Here is a 21397-nt window from a genome sequence, read left to right on the forward strand (position 1 = left end):
CCTGCAATTTTTTTAGTCACTGAAAAGATGCCTGGAACCACTATGATGCCCCAGGAATGTGTGGATGAGTAGAGTGGCTGTCACCAACGTAAAACTTCCTCATAATCATTCTCCAACCAACTATTCTCCTGGATTTAGATTTTTGTTGTAGCAATGGACCCTGCTGGTCACATTCAGGATTGGCCCATTTCAGTGGGCTGCCAGTTTTCACAAAAAAATGTAACAAGCCCTTCTGAGGTCAAAGAGCATTATGGATGTGGTCTACATGTGATCAGGAGCTGTCATTTGAAACTGGCTGACTGTTCTCTACCCAGGCTAATGGTTCTGTACATCACCAGTGAAGCAACTTTTGCTTGGTGAGATGTGACATTTGCTTGATGGGATTGTTTAAATCATGACCAACTTTACAGTAACTTGACATTCAGAGATACACTCAATGCTCTCCTCAGTGAGCAGATTTAATGCAAACTATCATGGGAAGACCCTATCCAGAGCAGCAATATGATCTAAAAATTATACACACATTAGCAAAGTCATTCAGTTATGTCTTTGTTTTAATGACTTTTTTTAAACATTTGTATCATCAGACAAAACATTTAGGTCATGAGAAAATATTTATTTCCAACAGCATGGACTTTGAAAGTTAGTTGGAAGAAGGCATGTTCAATGCTATGATTTTTCCCACGCTGGGTCAGTTGAAATAGTGTGTTGTAGTGCATATATTAACCAGTTACCTTAGGGAAATGCGAAAAGACATAGTGAAGTAGGAGGTGAGTACAAACATTCAAGGCAGTAAAAATGCAGAATACTGACACGTGGCTGAAAAATGTACTTTTTGTAATGCTCATTTAGTATCACACAAAACTAGCAACTCACTTTAAAACATTCTTTGTCAGCAACCATACCTATGACCATATGAAACCATTAAATTTAATACAGTCTTTCAGCTGGAAGAGATATTAAGGTCTAACACTCATATCAAATGCTTAGATTTTGTTAGCTTTGCCTGTTATTTAAGATAGTTTCAAGGTACTGCACCAGTATCACATAGGTTTGTTTTTTTTCAAATTTACTTGTACAGAAACATGCGAATAGTAATGCATGAAGGTTTTATATATTTGATTATAATTGTCTGTATTATTGATAGAGCACACCAAGCTTTTTTTGTTACATTTTATGCTGAACTGTTCCATTTCCACATCTACCAAATGCCATCACAGTTCTCATGGCTTATTGTGTAATGCTGGAAAGTTGAGAAAGTAAGAATGTCTTCACTTAGGACATATATTAATGAAAATAATTATTTTATAGATAGATATATCTATCTACATAGTAATTAAGATTATATAGTATTTTTATCAGCATGAAATGTAAAAAAACCATTCTTCAAACACTCCAAACTAGTAGGAAAACACAGTCAACTGGCACAATACACTCTTAAACCAGTTTTGTATAAGGCTTCAGTTTTCCTGATGAATGGGACTAAATCTTTAAGTAGGTCTGTATACATCTTAGCAATTATAATTGTTTTATGTCACAATATATTCTTAATAAAATAAAAACTCTGGTGTTGTAATTAAAGATAGCTAGTTACCTTCTAGACAAATATGATCTTTTAAAGAGTATGCTGTGTTTAAATATAACAAGTAGAATTAAGGTGCTTCCATATTTCTGCTTTCATTCTTAAAAAGTACCAGAGATAAACAATTGCAATCATTGCTTGTGGATATGCTTTTCTTTGGCTTTTACCACATTTTTAACAGCATGTGATCCCCCGCTGGAAAACTTCTATATGAATTACTTACTTGATTTTGTAAAAATTGCATTATAAAACTTAACGGAACAAAATGTTCAATGCATTTCCTGTGTCACAGCTACACTCTTTTCTCTTCCTTTAAGAATTTCCATTTGCATCAAGCAACAAATGCAAGCAACAATAAATTTAAAGCTAGATTTTTTGCACATTGTAAACTGGGTAGGACCAGGAGCTACTGACAAAACCAGCTGGAAATGCAAAATTAGCAAATTCTCTGTATCCCAACACATTACCATCTAATCTGTCTTGTTTCCCCGACACATACTAACACAATGAAGCTGGACAATGGTTCAACAGCAAGTGCATGTGATAGTTCTGGCAAGACTATTTTTGTTTTGATTAAGCACATATTTTATCCGGGAGGGTTTAGAAAAGCAGGGCCTTTTTCTTCAGGTCATTCCGCTTCCAAAGTGCCAGACGATCAAATTCCTCAATACTCATTTTGAAGACTTCCTGGAACTCTTCAGGGGACAAATGCCTCTTGAAAATGAAAATACAAAAGATATCATTAAGCTTGTCTGTGCACAGGAATACTTCTGCCCTTCCTAAGTTTTAAAACACACCACAAAATAATGCATTAGGGTTTGCATTTAAATTCCAAAACTGTTTCTGGAAAAGACTGCATCAAAACCAAATGAGCTCAGAGTAGCTGGGAAATGAAATTATTGATGGCAGTAGTGACTTTTGAAAAAAAATAGTATTTTCAATATAGTTCCAACTGAGCAGAAGCTATGGTTTTTGGGAAAAAATACGTGTTTATCCAGGGTGCCTGATAACAGAGCACACTGAGACAAATTTAAGTTATTCCAGGACTTTAAAGAGATTGATAACAATGTAACTTTAGAGTTGGATTTGTTTTGCCTTGATCTTTAATGAGAGCAGCGGACACCACACTGGCCCACTAATAGCAACTTTGTAACTAAGGAGAGAGCATACTGCTAAATTCTGAAATCCAAAATGTGCTTATCCATGGGGAGAGACTCTAGTAAGAAGTTCAAGCTGGATAAAGTAGGGGCTTTTTAAATGTCAAGAAATATGCTTCTATTTAATATTTTCATGATTTAATATTTAAAAAAAAAGAAAAAAGAGATTGAGAAAAAGGGGAGAAATCCAACATAAAGAATTGGAAGGAAGTAGGATAGCAGTTCCCTAGCAATTACTAGCATCCACACAGAAAAGGTGGAAAAGGTAAATGTGTGAGTGAGAAATTAATTTGCAAAATTCATCCAATAATTGTGGACTAATGCTTGCTCAAGTATTTCAGTAGTATCAGTTATGCTTCTCTGTTTCTGATGAGTTAAGCACACACCATCTAAAAGGGACAGATTCAGTGCAATGAAAATTAGAAATTGCAATTTTTAAACATGGACTCCCCTCTTCCACGAAGGTGTCCTTGAAATCTGTGACGACTCCTGCAATCTAACCCTCTGCTCCCCAGCCAAGCTCTTGAAGCTCCTCAGACACATTTCTCCTCCCACGCTCACCCAGGCAGCCCCAGCCTCAGCATCTCAGTGCCTGCTTTAGTACTGCAGCCAAAAACCAGGTCCCCAAACGCTGCTAAGCACAAGAAATGCTTGGACACGCTTCATACAGCAGAATCAAACTCTTCACACATTAGACAACTGCGTTATTTCAAGAGAAGGATATCGGCCCTTTTCTTCCATCCCACTGCCTCCTGGTTGCAGGACTTCCCAGGAGGTGAGAAACCTTGGTTCAAAGTTCTCATCACTCGGAGGAGGCTCAGAAACACCATCTACTCTACACCACTCACTCTTAAGACACACTGGCAGGGTAATGTTAAAGGACATACGGTGCTCATGGATGTGAATAATGAACCAGCTACCAGCAAACACTGAGGGTAAGGTGCTGAAGGGAGGGGGGAGCACAGCACACCCAGGGGAAGGGGAGCCACGGGGTCCTTTGGACCCTGTACTGGCAATTCAAATAGGCCAAGGTTGTCTAGCATTTCAAGCAGATCCTTGCATCATCTGGAAGAGTGCTAGCCTCTATTAGCCACAATTGTGGCAGGGAACATGATAACATGTCCTGGCAATCCCATGATGGTTACCTGACCAGGATGAACACAGCCTCATTTGCCCTACCTTACAAAGCTATTTTTTTTTGACAGGTTTGGAAGTAAAATTTTACTTTCCACTTATTAACAATGACTTCATCTTTGTAATGGAATTTACTCAAGAAAACTAAAAAATTGCTTGTAAGAAGTCATTATATATAATTACTTTAAATGTTCATCATGGGTTCTTGTTGTTTCTTAAAAAAGGACAGCCTTGTTTTTTTTCCCTTGAGATTCCACATATTCAGAACAACAGTGACTAAGATCTTGGAACTGAGCCTTCATTTTTCATTTGACAAATGGCAGCAACTCACCATAAGCGCTGCTCATAGCATGGAACAAACACACCATGCATATTTGGCACAGGAGATCACTTCTCGCATGAAAATGAGCAACATCTGACAATGTATTTTAGAAACAACCTCTCGCTGACAGAATTTAATTCTACTGGGCTCAGAAACAAAAAGTAACTTCTCTCAGCATTGGTTTTTTAAGAACATTTTCTAGGTAATCCAGTGGACAAATGAGAGTAAGTTTAGCTTTAGTAATTTGTCACTGCAAGGACCATGTTTGTAGGTCGTAGGATTGAAAAAGAAGTCTGGATGAACAAAGTGTATAATATTTTATTTTATTTTACTTTATAGATTGTGGGTAAGACTTGAGCCATCTCCTCACTCAGGAGAAGGCAGTGGCAAACTGTAGTTCATACTCGAACTAATAAGAAAATGAGAAAGCCTATGCCCTGGCAGGTAAATTTACCTTGCCAATCTTCTAAAACCATAGAAAATTACATAAAACTTTAAAAGGACTATGTTTTCACCATTTCTTTTTTCCTGAGGTAATTTGCACCATGTATTATGAGAAACTGCTGTGGTCTCATCAGATCTGTTCCGGTATTGAAGGTCATTGGAGGAAAGCTCGACGAGCCCTACATCATCCCTTTTCTCTAGGATGCCAAACATTTGCTACATCTTCACCTCCTAATGAAGCTTGCCACCCATCTCAGTACAAGATGTGCAATTCGCCCTTCCCTCTCCAATTTTGCACTTTGCCATTTATCCTTCTGCTTTGCCCTCAGGCTTAGTGAGCTTTTGCTCCACATGCAGCTAGCCATGAATGAATTACTTGTGCACTGTGTCCAGATGACACCACCTTCATTCTTTGCATATATTAATTTTTTAATTCTTATACCGAAGTTTTGTTTTATAACAGCACCATTTTTTTTTTTCCTCCTCACAGAAGGTCACATTTGGTGCTGCCTGGTCCAAAAGCAGTAAACAGTTTCTAGCCCAGGGATAAAGTGACTGAGATGGTTAAAGCACAAGTTCACTTATTTCCACATCCATTCCATTAGAGAGTTTCTTTGCTTTTAATTTTCTTTCACATATGCCCTCCTCTCAAGGACTAACAAACTGACTGCAATATTAGCAGTTTCTTACTCCATCAATGCATTATCCACATGCAAAATAATTCTGATAGAAGGAAACATTTTCCCTTTGTTCTGAACTCTCTCTGAGAACACCAGTGTGTGCCCAGTGTAACATGTTTTCCCTGCACCTTAGAAGCTTTCACCATGGGCTCTAGATTTGGGACTGACCCTAGAAGCAGCAATGACTTAAGTTTTGTCTTCAAATTTTAGAATAAAACCTTGATCCCAGAAAGATGTCATCAAACTGGCAAAGCTTCAGATAAAAGCAATGGAAGTAATCATGGGTTGCAATTTGATTTATGAGGAAAGACTAAAAGGCCTAAGTATGCCTAAGCTCAGCCAAATGATAACTAAGGTAAAACATGGTAAATGTCTACAAGTATTTGAAGGGTCTAAACACCAGGGGAATACACCAGTGTGAGAAGTTTATGTTCACACTTTTCTATGTATACGTGATGCTAAATTTTGTCTGCACTACTGTTGGGACTTTCCTAATAGCTTTCCTCAAAGATTTAAAACCTAGAGCTCTTCCCAAACCTAAAGGTAAAAATGTATCAGTAAGATAAAAATGTACCAGTAAGAAATCTTGGACTGATTTATCTTTCTTCTCAGCTATTGGAATATTAATTAGTCTTAACTGAAGCATTACCTTCTCTCATTAGTCAAACAAAAGAAGGGAAATTGAAAACTATGAGCAGGGAATATGACAGATACTCATCTTGAGGTATGAGAGAATATGTGTGAAGCTATGCTTTACAAGGCCAAGAACGAACATGATTTCCTTTTTTTTCAGTAATGCATCAGCTTAAAATATCCAGCTATGTTAATAATGCATCACTGGGCCATTAAAGGAAGGAATGGCCAAACTTATTAGTAAAAGCAACATTCATTCCTTTTTTTACTAGAGTTGGCCTTGTTTACATAGGAAGTCTGGGTGTTTTACAGTGTGCTAGTAAGTGATTCCTAACTCCCTCTGTGACAGTTTGGCCACACTCAGGCAGCTTAACTCAATCTCCTTCTCTGCTCTGCATCAACAGCAAGGCTGGGCACATTGCAGATGCTGAGGAAAGTAGAGAGGACCTATCAAGGTCCTGTTCTGCTCACACTCTGAACTGACTGTATGTAAGTGAGGTCATTTTGGAAGCTACATAATGATGTTAACATGATGCTACCTGAAAACCTTGCTAGAAGATAAGGGGAACAGTTTAAAGATGATTCTTCACTAAAAAAGACTGCAATACTGGAACTCACAGGATCAGAATATCAGCATTTGTGACATAGTTAAGTGTGATATTGCTACAATAGAAAGGACTATGGCATCATATTTTTTTGATGGAATTGTATTAATCTGAGGCAAGGGCGAGCTAACCCTCTCTACTGCATTGCAACCACTAGAACAGAAAATCCTCATCCTCTATGAAACATGAACATGAAAATGAGCAGTACAGACACATCCTCATTTTTTACTCTCTCAGAACAAAAGTAATTAATTGCACATTCAAATACTTGCTCCGCGGTGTTATCTCAGAAAGAAGTGGTGCTTCTCTCGATAAATTAATGAGGCTCGTCTCCATTTCTGTGGTCTGCTAAAAAGCCAGTAATAATTCTAAATAGAGTTATAATCTTTAATTCAATGAGATTTCTTTTCCCCAAGAAGAATTGAGTTTTTAATGAAATTCAGAGATGCTCACAACTAATACACAGTGTCGTGGTTTCACCCCAGCTGGCAATCAAGCCCCACACAGCCATTCATTCACTCCCCCACCAGTGGGATCAGGGAGAGAATCAGGACGGTGAAAGCTGGAAACTCATGGGTTGAGATAAAGACAGTTTAATAGGGAGAGCAAAAGCCACGCACACAAGCAAAGCAAAACAAAGAATTAATTCACTGCTTCCCATGGGCAGGCAGGTGTTCAGCCATCTCCTGGAGAGCAGGGCCCGTCACATGTAACAGTGACTTGGGAAGACAAACGTCATCATTCCAAATGTCCGCCCCCCCTTCCTCTTTTTTCCCCCACTTTGTGTAGTGAGCATGATGTCACATGGTCTGGAATATCCCTTTGGTCACTTTGGGTCACCTGTCCTGGCTGTGTCTCCTCCCAACTTCCCATGCACCCCCCACTTCCTTGTCAGAGAGGCCAGACCAAAAGCAGAAGAGACCCTGGCTCTGTGTAAGCCCTGCTCAGCAATAATAGAAACATCTCTATATTATCAGCACAAATTCAAAACACAGCCCCATACCAGCCACTGTGAAGAAAATTACCCCAGCCAAAACCAACACATTAAGGAACATGACATTAGTATGAATAAGTCACAGGAAGAGAAAATTACAATTCACCTGCAGCACATGGTGACCAGGGGGAGCTTCACAAGCATCTCTATTCTGTGTCAGTAATTGGATGGGAGTTCTCATGTGAAAACCTGCTGATGTAGGAAGCTCAGAGGATATCCTACCTCCTCATGAGTCAATATTGAACCAATGAAAGAACTCAGTGGATGGCAGGAGGTGATGGGTTGAAGACTAGAAAAATCAAGGTCCTAATTCCTACAGCAATTTAAAACCTCAGGTTTGTTTCTCTTTTGCTTTTTTTTTTTGTTATATTCATGGGAAATGACAGCTGAGCACTACACTGCCTTTTCCTGAATCTGTAGTGAATCTTTCAGCCAGTCTCTGTCTGAGGCACTTCTGAGCACTCTGTTTTAGAGAGTGTAATTTTAAGTAGTTGTCTACTTCAATTCATTTTTATTCAACGTCCTTGCAACACTTCCAACTTCTGATTCACAAAATCCAGAAATAAATGCTACAGGATCTTCTCCAGAGATTTCAACATGAGAAATACTCAGACTAATCTGGGATTTATTGGGATGCTCACAGGTAAGTGAGCATCCATGTAAATAACCAAGTCTTAGCTCTTCAAGTTGGTGCAGAAGCTTTGCTGCTGAGACTAAATCTTTTCCTATGGTAATATTCAGGATTGTAGAAGTATCTCAACATTTAGATAATAATAGCTTCCTCCCCTCTCCAGTTTTTCTCTTCCTCACTGCCCTTCCACTCCCTTCTCTCATGCCTCTGAAGGTTAGTCCAAATAAGACTCTCAGATGCCCAGTCAAATTTACTGGAAAATTTTCTCGTTTTTCTATTGAATTTTGAATCCTCATTTTGCTTTCACAAGGTTTGCACTCTTCACCCCTCTTTCTGTTGCACTGCTGGGGCTCAGCAGGCTTTTCAGATGTTTCTTCTAAGCCTGCTGCATGGCTAATTACAAAGCTGTAATTAGCCATGTGCCACATTCCCAAGGAAGTATTGAATGTTATGCTCATCTACGGCCTAATAAAGCTTCATGCTCAATAAATATTTGAAACTATTAAGTAATTATGTGATTGGTGAGCAAAAGTTAAGAAACAGCATGAATTGCCACCTAATAAACTTCAAAAAGTATCAAAAGATCACTAGGGCAGCTCTGTTGATCAGAGGATAAGGCAGCGGGCACCTGCAGTTACCCTAGATGAGGGCAATTAGTCACAACACAAATAGAGCCCTTATGCAGTCAAGCCTTGCAGGAGCTGTAGATCTCCCTCCACACAGCAATGCAGGTCCCCAGAAAGGTTCCCAGGGAAAGCAGTGTAATAGAAGCAGTGAGGAAAGGAGTCTGAGACCCTTCCCCATGCCCATATCACCCCAAGCACCTCTTCAAGGCTCCTGGATCTGTGGATGTTCTCATTTAGTATTTCAGGGTACCATGAAGTCTCACAGAGAAGCTGCATTCCACTCAGCACTACCACTTCCAATCTAACCTCTTGGGAACTATCACAAGGCAGACAGAAAGTATCCTGTAGGAGCATTGTATAGTCAGTATTTTTCCCAGCTGAGTCATCCATAAACATACAAAGAGCTGAAAAGATGTAAGTATTTCTCTCAGGTATATGAATATATTATCTAAATAGCATATACATAGAACATTTCTGATGATAATCTATGCCACCATCCTGTCATTCAATCAAATGAGCTTTTTCATTACTGACATTGACATAAGTCATTGCCTCCAGCTGACGGCTGATAAAAAATTCTGTATAATTAAGAAAATAATTCATAAATAAAACCAAGCCTTGGAATCCATAATAAATTATGAAAATATAAAGAAGATAACGAGTTTCAAAATTTTCATTTGACTTAGGCAAAAAATACTTTATTCTTAAAGCAGATTTTCCAGTTTCCTTTAGGTTGGATTTTAGTGAATGTGTAATATGAATGTTCCACCTCTAATCTCTGTGCACTCCTACAGTGTTTCCACTCACACAGAAATTACTTTTCACATCATATCACATCAATTCTAATGTGTATTTTCATTTTATAATGGCTCCTTTTGTGAAGACTTTGAAATCTGATATAAACACGCATCACTGATCACAACACAAGCACATGCCTAGAATAACAAACAACACACATATATTTTTCAAGCTAAACACTGTGAAACAGCTCTACTGAAGTCAGTGACCCACACTTTTTCACCCCAAATGATGAGCTTTATTGTGAAGTGAGCCCATAACCTCACACCTGGCCCCAAACTACAAACTGTAAAACACACAGCATTCCAGTTTTGCTCTCATTTTCCCCATCTGAGCTTCAAAGGAGGTGGGACACACAATGTTACTTGTACGAATGACATCCAGGAGCTTGGGCTCTTAAAAATTCAGGCTCAGTTACTGGAAACAAGTCCTAAAATGGTTGAAGCCCAAATGGCTGGAACCCAGGGTGATTGTTGAATGAAAACCAGTGGAAAAAATGTTACCCCTGAAGCAAATCCAGACAAGCAGTTCCAGGAGGAAAAGCATGTTTGACTTAATGTGAGTGCTCTGTTCAAATAAAACTGCACCCATGTTTAAATCTCTCATTTCTGTTTACAAGAGAACAAGGTGGCAAATGAAACTTTGCTACTTGACATTCCAGAGTACTTTCTCTGTAGCAATTGTCTCAGTGTATCCTTGTTAAACAACTATGAACAGGCTCAAACAAAAAGTGGAATAATTTACTTTCTACTGCATTTGATAGGCATGAATGGATAATGCTTTTAAGCCTTGAATTCAAAAGAAACAGCTAAAAAACCTAAGATACATTAAGATAAGGAAATCAAATGAAAACACTAAAAGATGGCTTCCAAAGGGAAGATTTTAACAATATTGTCTTTCAAAACTACCAGCTTGTGACCACAAAAGAAATCTTATACTCTGTGATAAAAGCAACTGCAGGAGGAAAAAAAATATAAATCTATGCAGTTGGGCATGAACTATCAATGTGCAAACACTGAACCACACTGTTGTGACTGAAAAACAGGCAAACAATATCCAATCTAAGAGGAAAGTATCAAATGTGTGCTTTTAGGAGTCCAAGGCTCAAATGATAAAGGTATTCATGTACTTAAAAGAGGTATCAAAATTTTCAAAAGTGTCTGTAAGCTCAACTTCCTTTGAAAACCAGCAGGTAAGGAATGTACCAATGTGTACCATCCAAAGGTGAAGTCTTAGTCCTGAAAACTCAGGATTCACGTTATCCAAGATGGGGAAGTTTGGTCCAGGACACTTATATTTTAACACTTGCATTAGAAAAAAAAAAAAAATTGTTAACAAGTTCTGACATAGACCAAATTGTATTTTCTCAAATGCTATTTCAGCAAGTTCACCAAACAATCATGTTTTGTAATTATACTATGTCTTCACAGAATATACCAATCTAAGCAAATTAGGGACTTACAGAGGTCTTCAAAGCAAGGCCAACTTTAAAATCAGACCATGTTCCTCAAGGCCATGTCCAGCTGTGTTTTGCATGCCTTCAGAGGTACCACAGCCTCTTGGGCAACCTGTTCAGTGCACTACCCCTTCCAGCGAGGAACTTTCCCCTTGTATCCTATTGTAATTTATTTTCCTGCAACTTGTGACTGTTGCCTCCTGGCTTTCCAGTGCCTGCTTCTGGGAAGGGATGTTTTGCCCTATAACCCCTTTACTACAAAGGTGAGCTGCTGATTCATGTTCAGTGTGTTTTCCATCGGCATCTTCAGGTACTTTTCTGCAGAGCTGCTCCCCCCATCTTGTCCTGATGAACAATGTTATTCGGTCACAAGTGCAAGAACGTGGATTTATCTTCACTGAACTTCTTGAAGTCTCTGTCAACCATCCCTACAGCCTGAACAGAGGCTCTGCTCACCTAAGCATCAACTGCTGTTCCCTCAAGTTCGTGTCATCTGCAGACACAGTGAGGGTGCAACTCCTCTTCACCCAAGCTGTATAATCCATCCCTGTGCTACTGCTTTGTTGTTCTGCAACATTATCTGAATGAACTTGTTCTTTACCATTTCCTGTTGGAATAGCTCACGGGAATGCTGCTCTGTTCACCTAACGTTACAATAAACAGCACTGCAGTAGAGAGAAACTTCTAAAAAATTACTTGGACAAATCCTTATCTCCTGTAAATTCCTTGCATTTCTAATCAGCTTATACAAAAGTGAGATCCAGGCTATTTACTCAAAAACCAAAGTGCCAGCAAAGTATTTAAAAATCAGCAAGCTGCTCATTATAACCAGTTCTCAGTGCTGCATTAGTTCACTGTTGGCATAAATATCTCCTTGGAAGAGCACAAGGAACTGGGTACTTCTGTCTCACTGCTGAGTTAAGACAAGCAAACAAAAACATGCTGAGTGTTTTTATGCTTAGATACATCCACTTTTGAGGAAAGAATGACTATTATTTGAATGCATTTATTACCAGTTGAGCCTTCCTAATCTCTAGATACCTCTTGGGTTTAGAAAAATATGCATTTTTGCAAGAAAATATTTTTTATAATCCTTAAAATAAATTTCTTGCACAACAGTGTAATCTAAAAAATACTCATAAGGCGAGCAAAGTTAGGAAAACACTACCACCCATTAAACCCCCACCCTCCTGTGGTCCTTGAACATTAGTCAAAGTTTCACTGTAGCCTCCCTTAATTTGACCCCAGGAGCTAATACCATTGACTTGAGTTCACTTTTCATGATAGGAACACTCACTATAGGAGACTTTCTTTGGAGGAGTGAATCATAGACAAACGACAGTGCCCCTTCCATGACATCTATGATGGATCATTCAAAGTTCACAATGAACTGTTTCACAAAGAGGAGGCTGCTTCAAGTCAACTTGTGAGATGGCTGTTAAATAAATCTACCTCATGAAAAGTTAGTTAACCTTATTGCTCTTAAGTAGACCAGGAAATCAGAAACATCACGTGTGAAATATTCTGCTGATACCAGACACAGTAAGACTGTTCTCAGGTTTGATAGCTGATATGAAGCTCTCAAACAGAAGCCCTTGGTCTCCTTTCACTGACACCACTTGTCCACACAACTAATCAGAATAAAACTGGTGTATTAGAACATGGATTTTTTCTTAGAAGATTTTCCTAGGTATATCTCTATCATAACTGTATAACTCTACAGTTTGCATAACACATGGACTTAGCACTGCTATGTCCATCAGCATTTCTGTAGGCAAAATCCAGCCCTTTCACAAGTGACATTGGCTGTGCAGGATGAAAACAGAACATCAGCCGGCAACCAATTCAGATTTGAAAGAGAACTTGACTCTTAGAGATCCCAAGCATTGAATCACACCCTCTAGGGGGTGTGAAAGGGACCTCAAGAAAGGGTGAAATATTACCTTAGCACCTGCTTTCAGTATTCCCAGTGCTGTCCTCAAAAGTGTGAAGATACCAAGATAAGTGGGCCCTCTACTAACAGACAGTGTGTGTCTGTATCCACATTTTTAAGCCTGGTCTGCTTCTGTGCAAACCTATAAACCCACATAGTCCTGGGCTCTCTGGGTCCTGGGTCTTGCCCAAGCCTGAAATCTGCTGAATGCACAAGTCAATAATTAAGTTACTATCTTCTTCTTCTTCTGCCACAAGAGGAAGTAATGATAAGCTGCTTTTATATGCAAATCTACTTATTTCCAGCAATTCTGTAACACAGAAGAAAGGGTCAGGAAAGAGGGGAAGAGGCTGGCAGGGAAAGCAATGGATTGTGTCTGTCACTCAACTCTGCATATGGTTTGAATGTGTAGATGAGCAACTGCCTCTGTTTTTCCAGTAGTTACAGTGCTATTAAAACTCTGCTAATTTAATTGTTTTAAAAGCTACCAATCCCTATTAAATGTAAGACAGTCTACAACGGAGTTCTTCCTGCAGACACACACGTTTAGCATAGGGCAGCAATCAGCAGGATTAGTCTGGTCCCCTCACTGCTTTTCTGGTGCAGGTTTGAAGCAGATCTTGTTTATTGTTCTTTTTTGCAAACCTCTGTGAGATCTTTGAAGTGGCTGGGCTCCTTGAGCCAAAAGGCCCTGTGCTGCACCTGGTGTGAGGCAGACTGAGCAACTCCAAAGCTAAACAAACAGCAATCCCAGCTGAGGACAGTGTATGAGTTACAGATAATGGCAGCCAGGGCAGGCATGATCCATCCAAAGCAAACTATATGTTGTCTTAAAAAAGCAATTTAGAGCTGCATTTGCTCTTCAGACCAGTCTGATGTATTTAAACAAAGACTCTATTCTTTAACACACACATACACGTGTGTATGTATATGTATGAAAGAACCCTTTACAGGATATGTCCAGATGAGCATCCCTCCAACTCCCTGCTCCTTCTTCCCGAGTCATCATGCTTTTTACTATTGCTATCATGCCTCGCTATAAACCACGCTTAAAGCAGCACACAACTGTGGCTCCCTTTTCCTTACAATCAAATCAACACCACTTGTTGGGTAATCAAGAGACAAGCACATGTAAGTATTCAAGAACACAACACCAATTTGAAAACATACTATATGTATGAAAATCTGGTAAACTAATTGTTTTTAAAAACTGATCTTTAACAAGGAACTTTCTGCTTCTTCAAAGTTTTTCTTCTTTTTTTACTTTAAAAATAATTTTTCTTCTTTTCTTGTCATATTATCAAGTTCAAAATACAGTAAATTTACTAAAATATGAATCTCCCCAAAAGTCCAATATTTTTATCACATATTTTTTACTGAGGTATGTCTTCTTAATAGTAGTTCACAGAAAGATACATTAGTTTAGGTGAGTCTTTATTCAGTCCTGTTATTGACTGTTATTTATTCAGTCCTGTTATTTGACTAGCTCAGTCAAAAAAATCAACCTCAGGAATTTTGCTTGAACATCAACTTCAGGATTTGACCTTTGGAAACTAAGCTTTCTGTTATGATAAATTATATCTGCATTTCTCTATCTTAAGTGAGACGTGGCTGCTACAGCAAAGCTGTAGTATGTGACCACAGATCACACAGCCAAAGGAAAGGCTGAATAAGACAACAGACCAAACACAGGTCCATGTATTTTCAGGATAAACTGAGCCTTTTTGTAATATCGAGGTTATTCTATGAGGTTGTTTTTTATAGGAACCAAAAATAAAACAAATTCCAAGTTTCAACACTCCCCACCCAAACTCCCAATAGCATGTAAAATCATCCAAAAGTCATGGGTTTCATTGGTATCTTTGTAAAATATCATTTGGTAAGACATTTGCCAGGTTCTAAGCAATTTTTTAATTAAATTGCCTACATACTAATTTTTTTGAAATAAAATATAATGCGTAATGTTATTTCTCTCTTCTTTGTTGCTATTACTGAGGCACAGGAATATGCAGCATAGCAAGCAAACAGCTGAAATGCTTGCAAAACTGTCAGTCAAATATCATTCCTACCTCCAGCCTGGTCCTGTCCACATCCTTAGGCAATTTCACACGAACTCGGTTTGTTACAATAAGAGTTTCATAAGGATAAATCTGTTAAAAAGACAAGAACATATGAACTCCAGCTGAATCCAATTCTGAGGCATGGAAATGGTGGTGTGGGGAACTTACTAAGAAATGGTACATACTTGCATCCTGATTTGACAAATATTTCACTGGGACAAAAATTAACAAAATAAAATAAAAGAAAGGAACCCATGTAACCTTGCTAGGAAGTGCTGAATCTGATTGTTCTTCCAGTGTTGGAAAAGCCCTTCTTACCTTGTATTCTGCAAAAGAATGAGAACAGGTTCAGTTTAGAATTTATAGCCTTCTTTTGGTGTCACCACAATGAACATTTAGGTACATCACAAATGTGCTATGCTACTACATTTCTCTCTTCTCAGTAGTTGTTGGATAACTGCATGCATAATAAGAATATGACCCCCGTGCCCTGAATGCCTATAACACTGTCTATTACCAAATCAATAGTCCTTGAAATCAAAGGCTTATTACAGAAAATCCATCTTGATGCCACTGGGTTACACGGTGAGCATGTCTGGCAAAATTGGGTATTTCTTTTTACAGGAGGCTTTTGTGCAGAGTTAAGTCAGTCTGTCATCCAAAAGTCCTGCCCTTATTGTTCTTTACTGAAAATAGTTAAAATAAATGGATTATTAAAGGCATGTCAGTTTGGGAACACATATGAAAACCACTGAGATAATACGATATTACAAGATGCCAACACCCTGCACTTGGGCTGACTGCAGTGGGAATAACAATAGGGAAGAAAAGATGATTTGGGGGTGTGGCAACAATGATTCCTGGATCTACAGTAGCACAAGGGAATCTAGTTAGGTCAGTGTATGACTATATATGATATGACTACCACAATGTTATCTATTCACAACGGTGATTAAATGCGACCAGGACAGCCAAAATGCTTTCACAGACCTTTTTATGGTCTGAAATGAAATCAGAGATTAAGTCTACTTTTCAAAACATGTACTTTAACTTATTCAAACGTGAGACAAAGATTTTTATCAACACAGAGTCATGAAGTGAAGCATTAGAGTAAGATTTTTAAAATGAGTTAAAGTGTCTTGGAAATAAAATTTTTCAGCTCCCTTGAAAATTCCAACCCAAGTTCCATATTAAGTGCATAGTCCACTGCAATAAAAGAAAATAATGCAAATGGATTCTACTTTTTGAGCTCTGCACATTTTAACCACACTTTAGCACAAAAAAGAAGCACAGTGGACTTTTTCCAATTAGACTCGAAGGAGTGATTATCTTAAATTTCCTCCTGTCTTTGACAGGAGACCAACACCACAAGGCAATGCTGCCACATATTGAGGACCCTGATATTGACTCAGCCTGGCTGCACCACCTTATGATGCAAGACTTCTGTCAGGCCTTTACATTGGGCTAAGTAAAAAGAAGATTCTCTGTGATAAACATGATACTGAGCTGTGTCTCTGACTAGTCACTATTCTGTGAACTACAGGAAGAGCTCAGAATAGCAGCCTTTGTGGCAATACATTAACGAACATCCTCAAAGGGAGAAAACACAAAGGGGAGTGGAAATGATATTGCAATGTACCTTTCATCCCCCAGCTCGCCTCCTGGTCCGTTTCATATTGGCCCATAGTTTCAGGCTGACAGAGAAAGAGAGAAGCAATGTAGCAGCAAAATACACCAAAAAACCACTCTGAACATTGTTGAGAGGAAAAAGAAAGCCAGCTGGTACCATAGAACCGAAATACAGATCCTTGCATGAGAGAAAGAGAAATAAGTCTCATTCAAATTTGACCTAATTGCTCAAGTAAGCAAAGTAACACAGAAACTGTCACTTTTCTGTGGTGTAGATGTGTTACTTCCATCATCACAAATCACTTCTGCTGCACTGTAACTTTTTTCCTTCTGCTTTCTGCTTCACACTGCTGATGCCGCTGACCAGGGAGAACTGTATGTGTGCCGTAGATGTGCTTTGTTTGAACCACTGTCCTCTTCCTTTCTGGCAAATGCTAAGATGAAAATCAGTACAGGAACCAGAAAAGCACTATCATATGATCTTTTTTTTCCAGGTTTCATTTTTGCCTGATGGGGTATCAATGGTGTGCACAGCTATGCCCACAATAACCCACAAGGCTCCTTGCTGTTTGCTTTTGGGGTTTCTTTATGCAGCACTAGGATGATTAAAAATAACAAACCACAAAAGCTGGCATGAACCTACAATCCAAACAGAGGACATCCATTCTGTGAGGAATTTTGGCCTCAAGGATTTGACCATGAGCAACCTTTTCAACGCTTACACAGGTTTGGTACTCTTTATGTGGGACAGATGCTGCCATCTGCCGCTTTCCCATCACATTGCAAGGCTTCCTGAGTGCTTTGGCCTCATCTCTAGGAAGCCTCGTGATGGCCAGTGCAGTGCCTGGGCACAAGTCAGTTTCCCTTGCTTGCTTCAGGTTACTGGCAACACCTATTCTGAAAAGTCAGAAAAAACCCTCCTGACTCATAGGTGGGATTAGGTTTATGTGGACCCTTTCAAATTCCTAAATATTATTCGATCAAGCAACCAGGTATTGAGGCAACACAGGCATAATTATTCCTGTAGTAGTAACTCAAAGGGATGGACATTTCAGCAGCTACTGAAAAATCCATTTAGCTACTCCTTGATAATTTCTTTCTTGTAGCTCCTTCCAATGAATCTCAGTTTTACTCTTATCACTGGGGAAGTTTAATCCTCCTCATATGCTTTTGCCGGTTTCACATCTTCTTTTGGAGAAAGAAGGAAATTTGAACGAGGTCCTCTCCAGGCAGTTTGGACACAAGTCAATCTTCAAAATGTAGGTGCACATGCATCTATGTTTTGACAGCCCATTAATATAAACCATAATGGTTTTTCACCTAATAATACAAGCCATGAACGGAGAACTCCTAATGTTAGATGCCAGAGAGAAAGAGAGGCCCCATTGTCAAAGCTGCCTTTTTAATAAAGACTAATAAAAGTTGCAAAAAACGATTAAAAAAAGAATTCATAGTCTGTTCTCATCATAATTTTATCAGGCATTTTTCTTTCTAGATTGCTGCTTGTCATTCCATCTGCATTGTTCCCTCCCTGCCTTAAAAGTGCAATGACTGTGTGTGAATACACACGCCACACACGGACACACATCCATACTAGAAAAAACAGAACAGATGGTTCAAGGAATGCAATGGATATGGGCTGTTCCACATTTGCTCTGAGATCATTACTTGCCTAATTATAGGCCTGACTGTATCCATCATTAATTCAAGCTATTCTATGATTAATATGTGCAGCCTGTACATTTTAGATCTTAATTTGTTTTGGGAGGAGAATCAAGATTCCCAATGCTCATGATGCACAGAATTAAAAGGAGAAGCCTCAGTCAGTCTTACTCTTTCAGAGAGACAAACTGTAACCCACATAGGGAATGAATCTGTCAGACAGGGCTGGCATCCAAAACACCTTTGAAATGTCATTACTGTGTAGATTTTCAGCTAGTTACTGAGCTGTTTATTTATGAGACCTTATTTCCTGAAGAATGTATTTAAATGTCTACCTACCTGATGTAAGCCATTCTTTCCATAGCCAGGTAGAGAAGCAGACTTAGAATATGGAAATCCTGTAAAAGACATAAGATATAGCTAAATTTTTTGCAAATCTTTTACAGCCTATTAAAACAGGGAATCCAAGAAAACATCCAGAAAAAGCAATTACAATCAACATGGATATTCTATCAATGAGATGAAATATAACTGAGTGATGCTCATCTTTTCTCAATATTTCATGCACGTGAACATGTGTAACAATGTCTAGAAATAGCAGCATGCCAGTGGCAGGATGTGGAGGGAGTTGTGGGGCTCATGTCATGGAAGCCTCGTGCACCTGTGTGATGCAAAGCTTGTGATTTGAGAGCTTGTGAAATCTCTGCCCTCCAACTTGGTGTTAAATCATGACTTGAAATTGGGATTAAAGGTATCATCATTTTATATCACCACTTCTGAATATGCTGTATGTGGTCTGGGTTTTGGTTTTGTGTCTTAAAAAACATGAGTTGATACCGTATCACTTAAAAAAATAACTTTTTTTCTTTTTTCTGTAAAACTTCTCTTGGCAAAAAGCAAAAATGAAGATATAGCAACAGATAAAATAAATCAGTGAGTGTATACACACCCAACTGAAAGAAAGTTTTAAGATGGATAAAATTGGCAAAGTGGTGTTACCATGAATAAATGATGTAACACAGTGATGTGGTCATTATGAGACAACTGAAACTCCTTACTTTGAGTATTAAGACACTAACAAGAAAGTTTAAAAGTTAAATAGTAGAAGAACAAACACCTGTGTAATAAAAATTCCTGATTCCAGTATAGGAAATTATGTAAAACTGATGCAAAGTGTTACAGAAGTCAGACAGCTCAAAGAACTGAATGTACAACACTTCGTTCTGTCAAAATTGTTAGAAGCTGTGTCCAAAGAGGAATGCAGGAAGGGAAACCGGACCCCACTGGATTAATAAATACCCTAAGGAGATCATTAGAAATAAGCATACAGAAAGAAAAAACAAAAGATGGATCAGCAGAGAGCTCACAATGTGCTGAGATAAAGTGAAAACTGCCAGAAGTCAAGCTGAGTTAAACACTGAAAATTATATTAAAACAAACAGCAGAAGTTTCTCCAGCTATCCAAATAAAAAGAGAACAAGGAAAGAAGAAATGGGATCACTGTTGCACTATGTCAGCACTCAGCAAAGGTGGAAGATAACCCAGGTAGGGCTCGAGCACTGAAGAAGTATTTCATCCATGGAACAGAAAGTGGAGTAGAGCAAGGATGAAAAGCTAATGGAATAAGGGTAGGCCAGTGAATCACAGTCATGATAGAAAAAAATTCAAAGCACTTAATGTACTTAAACAGGGAGCAATAAGCTCACATTGAATTGCAAGCCAAATACCTCTTACCATTAGATAAGGGCAACTACAGTTTTATATTTAAGAGGGGAAAAAATAATGAAACAAAAAACCTATAATTGCCTGTTATGTGAACGATAGTGCCACCAGAGAGCACAGAGTATAATACCTGTGTGACAGACTGCAACACAGCTCTCATGTCTGCTCCTGCCTGGAAAAAGTGCTGTTGGACATCACTGTGGAGTTAAATCTCTTGGCCTTTTGGCTGCAGAGAAGATGGGTGAGCGAGGTTTGTTCTATCGCTAAATAATACCCAGCCCCCGAGGAACCATGCCCCGAGGTAAAGACGCCTCTGCAGCACAGCCCAGCCCGTGCGGCACCGGCGACACCGTGTGGCCGCCGGGCAGAACCGGAGCGAACTGAGCCCAAAGGGCCAAAAACGCAGCAGCGAGACCCGCTGACTCCAGCAATCCTTCTCCCTAACCAGACACTATCTGAACATCAGCTGCCCTCTGCAGGGATACGGCTCCTGCTTGGTCCAGTATGACATTCACTCCAGTCTGGGTATTCTGAGATTGTGTCTCAGCACATCAGGGACACGTGAACAGCAAGGGTTACACACCTTGCTAGATGTCTGCTTTCCTAAATAAACAACACTTTAACCCATGAATTATTTTAAATGATTAACTATTACACATCTACACATACAGAAACACGACCCATTTACACAGGTGGATGTAAAGAGATACAAGGTCCACTCTTGCCTGCTGATTGCACAAGTCTCACACTGATGTGCTTTGCTGTTAGATGTGCTCTTCTGGGCATTCAAGTAATCTAATGTGGCAAAATGTCTTCTAGAGCAAAACAACCCTTTTCTGGTTTGCTCAGAGGCTGAACTGTTTGCTCAGTATATCTGGAAACATCACTATCAATTCACAGCCTGCTAACTCCCTCCACTCTGCATGTAACCACGTGGGACCAAACCTATACCTAAAAAGTTTATTTTCTCTGATAGTCACTGACTATGCCACAGAGATGGGGCTGAAAGTCAGAGTTCTCAAGCATAAGTGCAAGAGGTAGAGATGCTCCTTTTCTGTGGCCAATATGACAGGCTATATATATTCAGAACTACGTAGGAAAACACCGAATAGAGAAGGAACTACTTAGGATGTCCATGGGTATTAAAAGAGTCAGGTAAGTGAATAAAAGCCTAAAGAAAGGAAAAGAAAACTTCCTCAATGTCATTTCTGCATAGCTGCTAATTGGGTAATGGGGCCAACTTTCATGAGGGACAGAGAAATGCTGATAAAAAGCAATGGAAAATGAACTGCAGAACCTATATTGGCACAAAGGTGATAATGACCCTGA

At 39.0% G+C, this 21397-nt stretch overlaps 1 protein-coding gene across 13 annotated transcripts in view; it reads right to left on the bottom strand.

The window, feature by feature from the left end:
* Positions 1-536: 536 nt before the first annotated feature.
* The window catches only part of ABLIM2 (actin binding LIM protein family member 2), a 131285-nt gene continuing 110424 nt past the window's right edge, over positions 537-21397 (bottom strand). For 9 of the 13 annotated variants that reach the window (XM_039550590.1, XM_039550592.1, XM_039550589.1 and 6 more), the window contains 5 exons: positions 18686-18744; positions 16695-16749; positions 15317-15381; positions 15065-15145; positions 537-2296 (listed from right to left, as the gene is read on the bottom strand). In XM_039550590.1, coding sequence (XP_039406524.1) covers positions 2183-2296; positions 15065-15145; positions 15317-15381; positions 16695-16749; positions 18686-18744 — 374 coding nt within the window. In that variant the 3' untranslated portion in view covers positions 537-2182. The remainder of the gene's footprint in view (positions 2297-15064; positions 15146-15316; positions 15382-16694; positions 16750-18685; positions 18745-21397) is intronic. The other 4 variants (XM_039550596.1, XM_039550595.1, XM_039550594.1 and 1 more) reach the window with 1 other exon arrangement.

Source organism: Corvus cornix, chromosome 4, assembly GCF_000738735.6.
Source record: "Corvus cornix cornix isolate S_Up_H32 chromosome 4, ASM73873v5, whole genome shotgun sequence".
Classification (NCBI taxonomy): domain Eukaryota; kingdom Metazoa; phylum Chordata; class Aves; order Passeriformes; family Corvidae; genus Corvus; species Corvus cornix.